Source organism: Coturnix japonica, chromosome Z (assembly GCF_054131305.1).
Source record: "Coturnix japonica strain WE chromosome Z, WE-NBRP24, whole genome shotgun sequence".
Taxonomy (NCBI): Eukaryota; Metazoa; Chordata; class Aves; order Galliformes; family Phasianidae; genus Coturnix; species Coturnix japonica.
The window spans coordinates 12,830,768-12,845,436 of record NC_140702.1 but is presented as its reverse complement, the minus strand read 5'-3'; the positions used below and the strand labels follow the sequence as shown (position 1 = coordinate 12,845,436).

General features: G+C 40.7%; 1 protein-coding gene across 6 annotated transcripts in view; it reads left to right on the top strand.

Moving 5' to 3' along the window:
• ECPAS (Ecm29 proteasome adaptor and scaffold) overlaps window positions 1–14,669 on the top strand; it is a 65,038-nt gene that overhangs the window by 28,828 nt on the left and 21,541 nt on the right. For all 6 annotated transcript variants that reach the window (XM_015849831.3, XM_085530199.1, XM_015849832.3 and 3 more), the window contains exons 19-30: window positions 386–477; window positions 1,982–2,116; window positions 2,962–3,127; window positions 3,495–3,667; window positions 4,170–4,271; window positions 5,696–5,819; window positions 6,257–6,402; window positions 7,577–7,631; window positions 8,374–8,488; window positions 9,454–9,519; window positions 9,635–9,752; window positions 11,277–11,444. In XM_015849831.3, the coding sequence (XP_015705317.1) occupies window positions 386–477; window positions 1,982–2,116; window positions 2,962–3,127; window positions 3,495–3,667; window positions 4,170–4,271; window positions 5,696–5,819; window positions 6,257–6,402; window positions 7,577–7,631; window positions 8,374–8,488; window positions 9,454–9,519; window positions 9,635–9,752; window positions 11,277–11,444 (1,460 nt within the window). The remainder of the gene's footprint in view (window positions 1–385; window positions 478–1,981; window positions 2,117–2,961; window positions 3,128–3,494; window positions 3,668–4,169; window positions 4,272–5,695; window positions 5,820–6,256; window positions 6,403–7,576; window positions 7,632–8,373; window positions 8,489–9,453; window positions 9,520–9,634; window positions 9,753–11,276; window positions 11,445–14,669) is intronic.

The following is a 14,669-nucleotide window of genomic DNA, read 5'->3' as shown; positions in this document are numbered from 1 at the left end:
TGCTCTCTTCTGTGCTTCTGAGTAGGTGGGAGGTAGTAGGACAGTAAAGTCTCAGCAGCAGTTGAGATAATGTTCTAAAACTGTGAACCCACTGTCTGCAACAGTTTCCTTGACTGTGAATGTTGTCTTCCTCATTCTGATAACTATCAGTGACAAAAGTCATCTTAAAGCATTTTAATGCTTTCAGAAAAAGTTTCTACCACCATGTTTGCTAATATTAGTTTATCTAGTATCTCTAAGAAATGCAGTACCCTGGCATTATGTGTTGTTTGTTATCCCTAGTGAGTTGCCAGCAGGTACTTTGAAATACCTGGTACATTTTGCAGCTTTTTATTGAGGATTGCTTGATTCTTGTAAGTAACTTGATTCTTTAATTCCTCTTTAGGTTTGCCAGTCATGTATTGTCTTCTGGAAGTTGTTTCAGTATATCCAGAGAAGCTAGCCAGCAGATTTGTTGACAAAATGGATTGGATAAGGGTGTGTTGAAAGCTGCTGGTTTTGTTCTTTTTTTTCTCTAACTATTTTGGGGGGCAGGGAGAGGGAGCTGAGGAGGGAGCATGTTAGAGGCATTTGGCGTTTTTCCCATGATGAAATGGAGCTTTATTTGTCAACTACGCTCTTAATTTAAAATCTGTTATTTCTACCTGAAGTGAACACCACCTCATTCAGTGTTATATAAAGCAGAGTGGGAAAAAGTATTTTTTTGGTACTTTGATGTTATTGTTTTTCCTTATTTACTTATGCATTATGTGTAACATAATTGCTGACCCTCCTGGAACAATCAGTCAATACTTCCCTTGATCAGAAATCTGAACAGCAAAAGAAAGCCAAGAGCTCTTACAGTTTGCCACTTCTTCCTTTTAGGGAATCTGTCAGCAGGAAAACCAAAAACATACTTTGTTCTAGTGAAACCTGTGCTGCACCGAATGCAAATGACTTCACCTCATTTAAGTGCAAATATCACCCTCAAAGAATAGGTTTAGAAACATTCTTCTCTTCATTATTGCTTCTCATTTGCAGGAAAACCTGTTTATTTGGCCTCATATCCATTTGCAAGCTTCTAGGGATGATAACTGATATGACCCAAGTTCCTGGTTGTAAATCATCCTTTGTGATTTCACTATGCCAAGTGGAAGGAACAGTTCCAGGAGCTTGTTAGAAGTCAGCAACATGATCTGATACATGTTTTCAGCTGAAACTGGAGTTATATTTCAAGAGCCTAACAGATCTCATATCTTGCTTGTTTGTTTTTTTTTCCCCACTTGGCTCGTGTCTGTATTACTTCTGGTGATCTGAATCATTCAGAGCTTAACATATGATTTTTTCACAAGAGTGTGTTGCATTATGCACATAATCTTACCTCTGCCATTAGTTTCATATAATCAAATGGCACAAAGCTTCAAAAAATCCAGATTTTTAACAATTTGAATGATAATTGACCTCTTATACAAAATGGATAGATTTACACTGCAATTTCCTCAAAGATGTGCATTATTTGTTGTTGCTTTTTGTGTGTGTCACCATTGTGTTTAAGTGGTTTGACCTCTACGGCTTTTTCCATTTGATTAATAAAAAAGGAAATTGAAACCTGTGGTAGATTTGGGGGGGAGGAAACTTTGCAGTTCTGCAAGTTTGGTGGGTGTTCTTGTTTATTTCTTTGTAAGTTCCATGTGGATGTGAAGTATGGAAGCTTTTCTCTGAAAACAAAATTCGGCAAAGCATTCAATGTGTTGTTTATCTTAGAGTTGGTGAGTAGCCCTTTTGGGGCTACTGGTAATGTTCCTGCTAAAAGTTAATATGTAATCAATGCTTTGTATTGAGTGCTTTGTTTCTTACTAAATGATAATACTCTTAATTTGAAGAATTTTAATACTGTTTATGCCACTGCATGGCTGTTGTAGCTGTAAGTATGGAACTCTGCATGAACAGACTGTTTAAGTAGTTGATTTCATGTTTTGTTTCTTAATGAATACTCTTGCAGAGCCTGATGAATACAAACAAAGAAGAAATGCGTGAGCTTGCTGCCCTGTTCTATTCTGTAGTGCTGTCTACAATGTCTGGAAATGAGCTTAGGGCCTCTGTGGAGCAACTGATCAAGATGACAAAAGACAATCATGTAACTACCTTCCTTTGTCTGCTTTCTGCTGGGCTTTTCAGTGTCATGTAACTGATGGGAAATCTGAACCTCTTACAGTGTGTTCAGGATGTATTAGCCTTAATCTGAGTGTAAAATTAACTAGCTGGCTTCTAGCTGGGTGTTGGAAGGGATTTTTGCTGTTGGTGAGTGGAACAGATCTGTAAATAAATCCCTGAAGCTGTTGTTCAGTTTGATAAGCGTTTCTTGAGACACTTCTCATAAAGTAGAGCCAGTGCAGTCACAACGCTTAGCAGTTTTACTCCCTTAGATATACCTTGTCTCATTGAATGGTAACAGGTCAAACTACTTATCACCAACACTTTCCTAGTTCAGTATTTGTGAGCAATTTAAGGCACCCACAGAAAGAGGAAGATCTTGGCTTCTTGCTCATTCCTGTTCCCTAGCTAAGCCACTGGCCGTACAGCCCCTCATTTTCTTGGGACTTGATTGAAGCCTAGCTTCTACTCACACCACAGGGGACTGCTCAGCAGCCCTCCTGTTTTCTTTTTTCTTTTTTTCGTTTTTTATGGTCTAGCCTCCAGGGAAAGACTTTAGGAATGTGAGTTTTGATGCTAAATTCTATGAGTCTAGTAGTTTTAATTTATCCTAAAGGACTTCATCAGAGAGCACTAGCAATATCAAGCTCTTGGTGTATTGTGTGTTAGAATTCAGCTTTCTTCCAGGTGCCCTCCCAGCTGGCTCATCTATTTGTGTTCTTAACTCAGTGCTTTGTGGATAGTGTTACTTACTTTGAAAATGTTTGTTTGTTTTGTTTTTTTTCTTTCTTTCTTTTTTTTTTTTTGCACTGTTGATGTTGTCTGTAGAGCCCAGAGGTCCAACATGGATCCTTGTTGGCTTTGGGATTTACAATAGGAAGGTACTTGGCCAAAGGGAAAATCAGAACAATGGAGCTACATGACATAGAACAGCCAAACACTGCAGTCATGCCGGAGCAAGAGCAGATTGTAAAGTCAACAACAGAAACAATAGGTAACTTACCACCTGATACTTTGCTGCATGTAACAGTTGTTTGTAAACTGCCCCAGGCTGAGGACCTCTCTAAGATATTCAGCCTGAAGATAGTATTAATCTTGAGTTCACTTTGTATGATAAAATTTACAGCCTATGAAATTACCATGTGATTAGGTGAATGGATGTGAACCTTTTCAACTGACGTTAGATGGACTCTTAGCTCATTGATCTACACAGCGCAATTAGGAGTGGTACTACTGCCAAGACTCCTTCCAGTGTCTCCTCACCTTTTGATTTTTTTGTAACATAATGCTTCCTACCAGTTGCAAAGGAAATAAGTACCATGCTACTTGCTTTAAGTCATCCTGTTTATTTTCTCCTGTAGGTTCTTTTCTGGACAGCACCTCTCCCTTCCTTGTGGTGGCTGCTTGCACAGCTCTTGGGGAGATTGGCAGAAATGGCCCCTTGCCAATCCCCAGTGAAGGTACAGGGTTTACAAAGCTGCAACTTGTTGAAAGCTTACTGGCCCGAATCCCTTCCAGCAAGGAAACAAATAAGGCAAGATTTTGTGACGTTGTTATGGTTCTTGTTCATTTCTGGAATGTACTGCCTGTCCAACTCAGCTTTGTTTTTTAAAGAGGTTATTATCGAACCTGCTTGGACTAGGGTTAATTGTTGGCTTTAGTGAGTCAGTTTTTAAATTAGTGTTTTCACAATATCTGGTGTTGTCTAGCAATTGTTCATGTGTGCTTTTTGTACTGCCAACTAGGAGATTATGGGATGAAAATTATAAAAAAGGATAACTTAAATTCAGGGGAAATGGGAACATCTTCTGGAGAATAACTGTCAAACATAATACAATGCTTATTTTGCTCTGTGTCATATGGAAAATTGTGTTTTGGAAGAGAAGAGCAGCAATTGGCTGATAAGTTTATTGCATGTCTAACTTCAGGTACCATGAGTGAAACTACAGAAGGAAGGGGATAAGGAGAGGTTTGAAAGTGTCTCTTCTGGACTTACAGGAAGATAATGATTGTTGTTGTTTTGCTTTGTATTTAAGATGAAGGAACGAGCAATACAAACCTTGGGTTACTTTCCTGTGGGAGATGGAGATTTCCCTCACCAAAAGCTACTGTTGCAAGGTTTAATGGATTCTGTAGAGGTGAGAAACTAGCGTGCATTGTTCTTCATCTGTATTTCTGTTTGAATGTTTTTCTATCTATTCTTGAGCCAGGCTTACCAAGAAGTTGTCATCTATAGAGCTTCTAACTTTGTTAAAGCTGGCATGAAGTAGAGAGCTGAGGTAGGCTTGGGGCATGTCACATTCTAAAATGTTTTATGCCAGTTTAAAAGCTTGCCTGCTGAGGTCTGTGCCCCAGTCTTCGAGACTGTGTGTGTGCCTGGTTCTTGGGGACTACCTTTACACAAAACATTAACAGCTTTTAGTAATGAATCCATAAGTCCGTATTTTGGCATCCAAGTGTATCCTAAAAGGCAGTAATATAAATACATGTTCTTTTTCATCAGAAGTGCATCTGCTGGTGTAACTCACTTGAATTAGAAGCTTTATTTATAGGAAGATTTGTTGTCGGCCTAAGTCCACCAGTAGTGCACTGCGTTCTTTCGCAGTCCTGCAGAGCTGCTGTGCATATTTCTATATGCCAGACTGAAAGATCAGAAGTTGGGGGGATTTTTAGTATCTTTCTTTGCAGCTTGTTTTTGTATTTCTTCCTTGTCCATACTTGCTTAGAATTCAGCACTGTAGAAACATCTATTGAGTATGAAATAAACTGAATTTGCAGAGTCTTCCATTCTGATGTGATCAAACAAGCAAGAATAGCAAGAACATTGTGTACACGTCCACAAAATCATGTTTTTGAGTGCTGTGTTTATGAACTGGAACTGCTCAGGGACATTACAGCTTCCTTTATAAAATACGTACTTGAAGGGAAAAAAAAACAACTGAAAAACAGTTTATCTTAGATTGCAGGAAGCTAAAGGCTTGCTTGCCCAAATTACATGAGAGTTTTGTTCTTCCAGAGAGTAAGAAGAGCAATGGTACTCAGCAGGTATAGTAGTCAGCTGTTAAGAGATAAAGACTCATCACAAAGATTGACAAAAAATTGGCAGAAATCTACACATTCTGTTCCTCAGGGCTTAGGGAAATAATGGAAGGAAGACAGAAAAGCAAAGCAGAATTTCAGCTGAATTATTTTCATGGGGCTAAAAGATTGCTCGTCTCTTAAAGTCACGGTAACTTTTGCTAATGATTGGTGATCTTGTTTAAACTTTGTTTTGATCCTATCCCTTATATTTTTTTCCTGTTCCTTATGTTGTGTAGAAACTGGCAAATTCTTTGCTTTAGCTCTTACCATTCATTTTGGAGTGTTTGACATCAGCACTGCTCTCGTCAGCTCCAGGGGATCTAAGTCACCAGATAGTCTTAGAAGCTCACTGAAAGTGTGATATTGTAAATTAGTGCTGAGTACTGGGACTGAGTAATGGGCTGTGGGTTTTTAGAATAAGTGCCAAAACTTTTGGTGTTCATTTGGTCAGTAGTCAGTAAGGCTCTGTTGTGTTTCCCAGGCCAAACAAATAGAATTGCAGTTTACTGTGGGTGAAGCTATTACCAGTGCTGCTGTAGGAACCAGCTCAGTGGCTGCACGTGATGCATGGACAGTCACAGAGGAGGAATATATCCCTGCCCCAGGTATGTCTTCCTTATGCAAGGGTCTAGGTTGAGAAATGTGAAATCTCACAGCTGTGGCTTAATACTGGCTTTATCAGTTGTGTTTGGTTAATAGTGGAAGAAGTAGAAGGCATTTTACACTGCACTTTGCTCTGTATTCTGCAATACTGAGTTGTAAACAAGTTGTTTCACCACTTGGAGTTTCTTCATTCATACTCGTTTGGGCCACAAGCACTGTCATGAATGGTTAGGAGAGCTCTCTTCAGAGTTTCTCTTAAGAGAAACAGTTTCCCAGAAGTTACACTGTAGATCTTTTCTGAATAAGCAAGGGTTAAGGCCTCACCTCCTTACTCACCTGCCAGTAGTTTTCGCGTTGCTGCTGCATGTCATATGGAAATAAAATATGCATGTCTGACTCTGAAAATTCCCTTCTTCCGCTCTACCTTTATTTCATATAGATCTGAAGGTAAATGATGTGGTTCCTTGGGTCCTAGACCTAATTTTGAACAAACACATTATCAGCCCTAACCCACATGTTAGACAAGCAGCCTGCATCTGGCTTCTGTCAATGGTGAAGAAGCTGAGTACACACAAAGCTATTAAGGTAAGGAACATGTTCCTTTATTGACACTGGCTCCTCATCCCTGTTTTTTTGCTGCCTGTCTCCTTTCTGTCCATTTCTTTCCTCTTCTTTCACTTACATTGCCTTTTTATCCCCAGGGCTGCAGCGGTCCTTACTGAGGTCTTTTAGTCATGGCTTATCTTTTTGTAGTAGGGGAACATCATAATGATCAGATGAACAAAGCTGTTCAGCATCTTTCCAAACATCTGACTTGTACTCTAGTCAGAGTATGTGCAGTGTAAATCTGTTTTATAAGATGAAGTGCCAGTACTTCTTTCCTTAGAAAGAAGAGATGGATAGCAGTATAGTTATTAGGATTTCTTTTTGGAAAATACTAAAAGGAGATTTAAGAGATGAAGTAAGTGAAGAAAACTAGGTATAATTTCATGAACTTTTTTTGCAGAATTCATTACAGTTTTGTTACTGAACAGAACTTACATGTTTCATGTACTTGGTATTTTGGTTCTGGTTTGAAAAATCCTGCACTTGGAGTGCTTGTCTATGATGAGAATCACAAAGTGTGGAGGTTTCTATACAAGGAGGCACCTAAAGCATTCGCAGAAAATGAAAGAAAAAAGGAAAAAAAAGCATTCTCAACCAGAGCATCTTTTCCCTGCATAGATTTACCATATTACACTGATCTAATGGTATATATTGAGGGAGTAGCAAAATCCTCTTGTTTGCTGATGTCCCTTCCCTAGAGGATGACTCATTTGTGGCACATTAATTCTACGTATTAAACAAGGAGAAGAAATTATGTGATTTACTAATAACATGGCACTGGAATGGCCTGCCCAGGGAAGTGGTGGAGTCGCCATCCCTGGCAGCATTCAAGTGGCATTTGGATAAGGAACTAGGTGATATGGTTTACTGATTTTCTGTAGGTATGGTAAAGGGAGGATGGTTGGACTAGATGATCTTGTAGGTCCTTTCCAACCTTGTGATTTTATGATTTCTGTGATTAAAAAGGTGCTGGGCAAATAACTTAACACTGTGTGAATGACAATCAGGCAGCTGCTTACCAGTCTGAAAGAATGACACTTTTTGTCGTAGTCAAAGCTCAAATAGACAACCCTACTGATATGGTTACCTCTGTCTATCTGTTAGGGACTGTCTTAAACCTGAAATAAAAATATCCTTCTTTCTCATCTTTCAGTCTCACCTCAAGGATATTCAAAGTGCATTCGTTTCAATTCTGTCAGACAGTGATGGTAAGTAATACCACAACAGATTTGTCTTTTAGCTAGGTCTCAAAAAGTCAAAGGGAATCTTCAGCAGGCAGAAAGTCATCTGTATCCTCTCTGTCAGTTTGCATTAAAACATGTCTGTAAAAAAAAAAAAATTAGCACTTCTGTTACTTCCAAAATTTTCTTTCCTAGATCTTGTAGAAATGAGAGGCAGAGTGTAAATGTACTTCTGCATTTTCTTCTGCAGCCTATAGTACCAGAAACTGTTCAGTCTGCTGCTTCTGTTTTGCTTTAGGCAGAAGTATTGCAGCGTTCTGTATGGACAGCAACTTTAAACTGTCTTTAAACAAAAAATGTTTGACTTGTGTGTCCAGCAATGGCAACTAGTGGAAAGGATGGGATCCAGTGGTCTAGCCAGAGCTTACTGAAGTTAAAGAAGGAACTATTTGCTGAACTTCAGTTCAGGGGCCCATAGTGTGTCTGAATAACGGCTGCTCATGGGATGCTCTCATCTGTTTCAGAGCTACCAATGATAATGCTAACATGAAGATGTCACTTAATTTATGGGACAGGAGCAAGTTATTGCTTCAGAATCCAAAGCTTGTATTGCCAGACTAGATCTTCTCTGAAATGGAGAGCTGTGGACTGCAACACACAGAGCTTTTGTTTCTTAATCATGATCTTTATTGTTGGATCTTGTAATTGAAATGTGTTTATTACTATTCACGTGCTTATCTTTAATTTCACTTTGTGAAATCTCTTGCAGAGCTTAGTCAGGATGTTGCTTCAAAAGGTCTTGGGCTGATATATGAACTAGGAAGTGAACAGGATCAGCAAGAGCTAGTCACCACACTTGTTGATACCCTTATGACTGGAAAAAGGTACAGTGTGCCTTAGAAAGTACTCTGAGCTACATGTGTGATGGGAACAAAAATGTGCCTCTTTTGTGTGGGAGAGATGCTTTGTGCCTGGGGGAAACCACTGTCCATATACTGCCAGGGAGTCAAACTGAGATATTTCTCAATTCAGCCTTGATTTATTGTGAGTGAAGATATTCCAGATTTGTTCTGTTCTGAATTTAACAGAGCTACCAAATAATTATTCAGTCCTGATTCAAGCAGTTTAAATCAGTTTGGGTTTGGTTAGATTTCCTCCTTGCACTGTGTAATTGCAAAGGACAATGAGCTCCTGCAGTGACTCTGGACAGTATCAATGTTGTAGAAGTAGAATCTTAACTTGCATACACTTCGCTGAGGGGAACTGTTAATAGTTGCATGTCTAATTAGGCATAAAAAATTGTGATGTTGCAGAGCTACTGGCTGTTAATCATGTTGATCTGTGTTGGAAGTGCTCATAACAGCCTTCTCCTTTCTAACTTGGTGACAAAATCCTAATCTGCAAGTGTAGGGCGATTCAGTGGTGGTAAACAGGAGAAGATCAGATGCGTAGAAATGTTTTGTTGTTTTTTCTTTCATTCTGAAGTAGATGTGCTTTCCATTGGTGTAGATTGTATCTAGCCTGAAATAAGCCATCATTCAGTGTTTTGACTTTGCTTCTGACTACACAGCAAAGCCCTGCCTTTCTGCCACATCTCATTAACTATACACATGATATAGGCTGATGAGGTTTCTTGCAGTGTGTGGCTTTGCACTTCAGTATATTGTGGTTTTTTTTTTTTTCCTTTGGTTGCTTGATATTTATTTATTTATTTTTATTTGTGGGTCTGGAACTGAAAGGATAGGAAGTTTCTGAATAATAGGGAAAAACAAATTCACTTGCTTAGTAGTGTGCAATATGTTCAAGGACATAGTTCGGTGTAGCTAATGCTGGACCTCTTTTCTGATAGAGCCAAACATGAGATGACTGGAGAAACTGTGGTGTTTCAGGGTGGCTTGAGCAAAACCCCAGATGGGTAAGTTTATTGACACTGGTCAATAAGTTCAGAGTATACTGTTAACTATTATGGTATTTCTTCTGCTGAAAGTAATAATTTCCCTAAAAGCTGATTTCTTTTCTGCTTTTCAAAGTCAAGGTCTTTCTACCTACAAGGAGCTTTGTTCACTTGCTAGTGATCTCAATCAGCCAGACCTGGTGTATAAATTTATGAATCTGGCCAACCATCATGCCATGTGGAATTCTCGGAAGGTAATTTCCTGCTTTTGTACCACTTCCATTCTTCCTGTGAGCACTAGAAACAGTTGACTGCATTTCTCTCACAGCAGTTCTATGATCCATAGATAACTGCATGTAAAGGCTGTGTGTTGGTCCTTTGGTGTCTTGTTCAACACAAATTAAGCAGCATGAGAAACAGATTAAAGTTCTTACGACATAATATTGTTATCACAGGTCTTATTATCCTGTATTACACTATGAACTAGCTGTGATCCTTCCTTTTTTGCATTTTGAGCATTCAGAAGCAAAATCTTCAGGTTTTTGGACAGTGAGATAATATTTTCAAAACTGGGTGAATTTTCATATTTCACAAAAAAAAAAATGAGCTTTATTGTGTAAATAAGCAAAACAAATTTTATGTACACTTTTTAAATCTCTAACTTGGCAACTGTCTTTTTCACTGGCTTTCCTAAACATAAGAGGAAGTTGTTCGGTCCCTGGGCATATGCAGAGCACCTTTGATGCTCCTTTATGTGGAACCTACCAAGTAGGCCACATCTTTTGTATTGCACCTTTCGTGTTCTTTTGTGCTCCTCACCTGAAGTTTTGAGTCTCTGAGAAATGTCACTTAGTGGAAAAAGCAAGCACCAGCATTAGCTTCCGTTCAGTGTTTGGCAAGTCAGCACATCTTTCAAGACTTCCCTCTCTCAACACTGGGGCACCTCTACTGGAGCGTGAAGTGGGGCAGGCTCTGCAGGATCTTGCCAGATGGTTCCTTGCACCATCACAGCAGTGATCCTGTCTGTGAGTTTGTTTTTTCTGGGTCGCAGTCCAGAAAGTATATTCTATCCTGTAAAGTTCTGTAACTGAGGTTTTGGGTGGCAGCTTTTGACATGTCCAGTCAGGAAATGTAGAGGAAGTCACTAGAGGCTGTTATTGCTCTGCCGTCTTTCCAAGCTGTCCTAACAAATTATGTGGTGCTTCATGGGTGAGTATCAGTTCCACTGTGTTGTAATTGACAGTGGTTCTCTGTTGGGCAAAAAAAGAAAGAGTGCTTGAGTTTAAAGTAAGACCATGTGCAAACCAGTAATCCCCAGAAATATAAGTTGCATGGTTAAGATAGACTTGTTTTATTTTTAATTTCTCAGTTCCTAAGTTATTCTAGACCTTCTGAATGCAACAGAGTTGAAGGGAAGCAGTGGCCTTCCTTCAGGAAGAGCTTATTTTGGAAAAACATAGCCAAATCCTTACAGGTGTGATTTTTCTACCAGGACTTTGCCAAAGAATGTCAAAAGATATCTTTAAATAAAGGTTGGAGGGTGTGGGGAGGGGGGGGCTGAAGTAGAAGCATCTTCTTATCTCCTGATTGCGACTGTCTGCTTGATATTTTTGTGATACTGTAGTATTGGCAGGAGTGTGTAACGGTACTGCTCTTGTTCTTTTTGTCTTGTTATCCAGTCTGTCAGGCAGTTTTGCCACTGACTGTGGTGTGCCCAGGAGCGATAACTGAGTTGTGAGTAAATGGTTTCACTAAATGTTCTTCTGTTGTCATTCCAGGGAGCAGCTTTTGGTTTCAATGTGATAGCTGCCAAGGCTGGAGAGCAGCTGGCTCCATTTTTGCCCCAGCTTCTTCCTCGCCTTTATCGTTACCAGTTTGACCCCAACCTGGGCATTCGGCAAGCAATGACCAGCATTTGGAATGCATTGGTAACAGACAAATCGATGGTGAGTGTGCTGTAAACAACAGTGGTGGGTTCCTGCTAACCAAAGGTACTTATTATGGGAAAGCTGTATATTTAGAAAGGAGGAAGTGTGTAGAAAGGGATTAGATGTTATCCTAAAGAAAGATCTGGTTGAACCTAAGGATGAGGTGAGGAATGCACACAGGCTTTGTGCTGCTTCTTGATTGTGGAATGATACTGTAGACTCTGTGTGGTCCGTGTCGAAGTTGGACTGACTTTATGCTGCTGCATGTAGGGTCTTTCCTCACTGTGATATTGCTCTGATATTGTATATGAGAAGTTCCTGAGAAGTCATTATAAAGATGCATCCCTTAGAGCAAGGACATCTAAATGTGTTAGTTCTGAAGTAGGAAGAAAGCTATGGGGAAGAGAGTATTCCATCAATTCAAGGTTAACTCTTCCCAAGCATGTTTCAGGGATTAACTGACTTCTTAATATGCCCTTACTCTAGATCTGAAGGAACTGGAGAGATGGGTTTGCAAACTCTTTCTCATATCAAGGCTTATCTTAGTGTGAAGTCATTGACTGATCCTTGGGCAGAGTACAACTGCTTCTCCTGTAACGCATGTTTGGTGCTGCATCTAAGCAGCTCTGTTGAAAAGGACTGAAGAACTTCATTGTGGTCTCTAAGCCCTGAGGCAGTGCAAGAAGGGCACTTCTAAAGTGTCACGGGTTACTTAGATTTACCTATGCCTGTGACAGGGGAAGCCACCCCACGCCCCCCCCCCCGGGGCCTGGAAAGGAGGGGGAAAAGGGGAGTGGGATAAAACAGTGACAATCTAAGGAGGAAAAACTTATTTTACTAAATATGATATCGAAATACAAGATAACACAATATAATATAATTAAGGCTAACAAAATCGAACGAAACAGAGAGAGAGAGAGTCTCCGAAAACCGAGAGGCCTACTGTGAACTCTAGGCGACACGGCTGGAACGCTTCCCACTCTCCGAGAAGTTCGAGAGAAGAAGGAGGGCACTCCAGCCTGGGAACGAGATTATATAGAGTCCTGGTCCCGTGACTTATTGTTACTCCTGTTGTTCTCTGGGATATGTAGTCTTCTTCTGTGGACTGCACATTCAACAGAAGTATCCATACTTGACATGATGTTATGATGTGGAATACTGATAGCAAAATTACAAAATTACAAAACCATGACATTCCACCCCTTATTCTACATTATTACATCATGGTTAATATATACATATATATACATATATATACACGTATGTAAAATTGTGATAGCTAAATAGTAGAATTGCATGTAACATAACTAAATGTACAACTATAATAACTAAAATACACTACACATGCAAACATATATATATATATAGATACATAAAATTATTGACTGCACTCCCCCAGCATCAAATTCCCTTGTGGCACACATTGAACATCCCCATCCTTCTGCATTACCCACCAAGTGCACCCAGGTCCCTGGGCAAAGACAGTTCCACGGATAGGTTTGCCCTTTCCAGAAGCTGGAAGGACCCAAACAGCTTTTCCCAACATGTTCTTTACATGTATAACAGGGACCTTATCTCCTTCTACAGTGTGTAGGGGGCTAGATTGACTAGGACCATCACGATTGACAGATCCTCTAGTATTGACCAGCCAAGTGGCTTCTGCCAGATTCTTCTCCCAGTGCTTAAATGTTCCACCACCCATTGCTTTCAACATAGTTTTCAACAACCCATTATATCGTTCAATTTTACCAGAAGCTGGTGCATGGTAGGGAATATGATAAATCCACTCAATGCCATGATCTTTGGCCCAAGTATTTATAAGAGAATTTTTGAAATGTGTCCTATTATCAGATTCAATTCTTTCTGGGGTGCCATGTCGCCACAGGACTTGTTTCTCAAGACCTAATATGGTGTTTCGAGCAGTAGCATGGGGTACTGTGTATGTTTCAAGCCACCCAGTGGTTGCCTCTACCATAGTGAGTACATAACACTTACCACTGCGAGATCGTGGCAAGGTGATATAATCAACCTGCCACGCCTCCCCATATTTATACTTTTGCCACCGCCCTTCCTCCCAGAGAGGTTTCATCCTTCTGGCTTGTTTAATTATGGCACATGTTTCACAATCATGAATAACCTGCGCAATAGCGTCCATGGTTAAGTCCACCCCTCGGTCTCTGGCCCACTTATATGTTGCATCTCTTCCTTGATGGCCTGAGGTCTCATGAGCCCATCGAGCTAGAAATAATTCGCCCTTATTCTGCCAATCCAAGTCGATTTGAGCCACCTCAATTCTGGCAGCTTTATCTACCTGATGGTTGTTTTGTTGTTCTTCAGTAGCCCGACTTTTGGGCACATGTGCATCCACATGACGCACCTTTACAACCATATTCTTTGTTCGGGAAGCAATGTCCTTCCATAGTTCAGCGGCCCAAACAGATTTTCCCCTCCGTTGCCAGTTATTTTGTTCCCACCGCTGTAACCACCCCCATAAGGCATTTGCCACCATCCATGAGTCAGTATAAAGATACAGCATTGGCCACCTCTCCCGTTCAGCAACATCTAAGGCCAGCTGGACAGCTTTTACCTCTGCAAACTGACTTGATTCTCCCTTACCTTCAGTGGCCTCTGCAACCTGTCGTGTGGGGCTCCACACAGCAGCTTTCCATTTGCGATGCTTCCCTACGATGCGACATGATCCGTCAGTGAATAGGGCATGTTTCTTTTCATTTTCTGGTAATTCGTTGTATGGTGGGGCCTCTTTAGCACGTGATACCTCTTCTGCTGGTGATGTTCCAAACTTTTTATCTTCAGGCCAGTCCATGATTACCTCTAGGATTCCTGGACGATTGAGGTTTCCCATTCGCGCTCGCTGTGTAATCAGCGTAATCCACTTGCTCCAGGTGACATCGGTAGCATGATGGGTGGAGGGAACCTGTCCTTTGAACATCCAGTTCAGCACTGGCAGTCGAGGTGCCAAAAGGAGCTGTGTTTCAGTCCCGACTACTTTGGAAGCAGCCCGAACCCCCTCATACGCGGCTAAGATCTCCTTCTCAGTTGGAGTGTAGCACTCTTCAGGCCCCTTATATGATCGACTCCAGAATCCCAGGGGTCGGCCTCGGGTCTCTCCTGAGGCTCTTTGCCACAAACTCCAAGTGGGGCCTTTCTCTCCAGCAGCAGTGTAGAGGATGTTCTTTACATCCTGTCCAGTCCGTACTGGCCCCAGGGCTACAGCACGGGCTA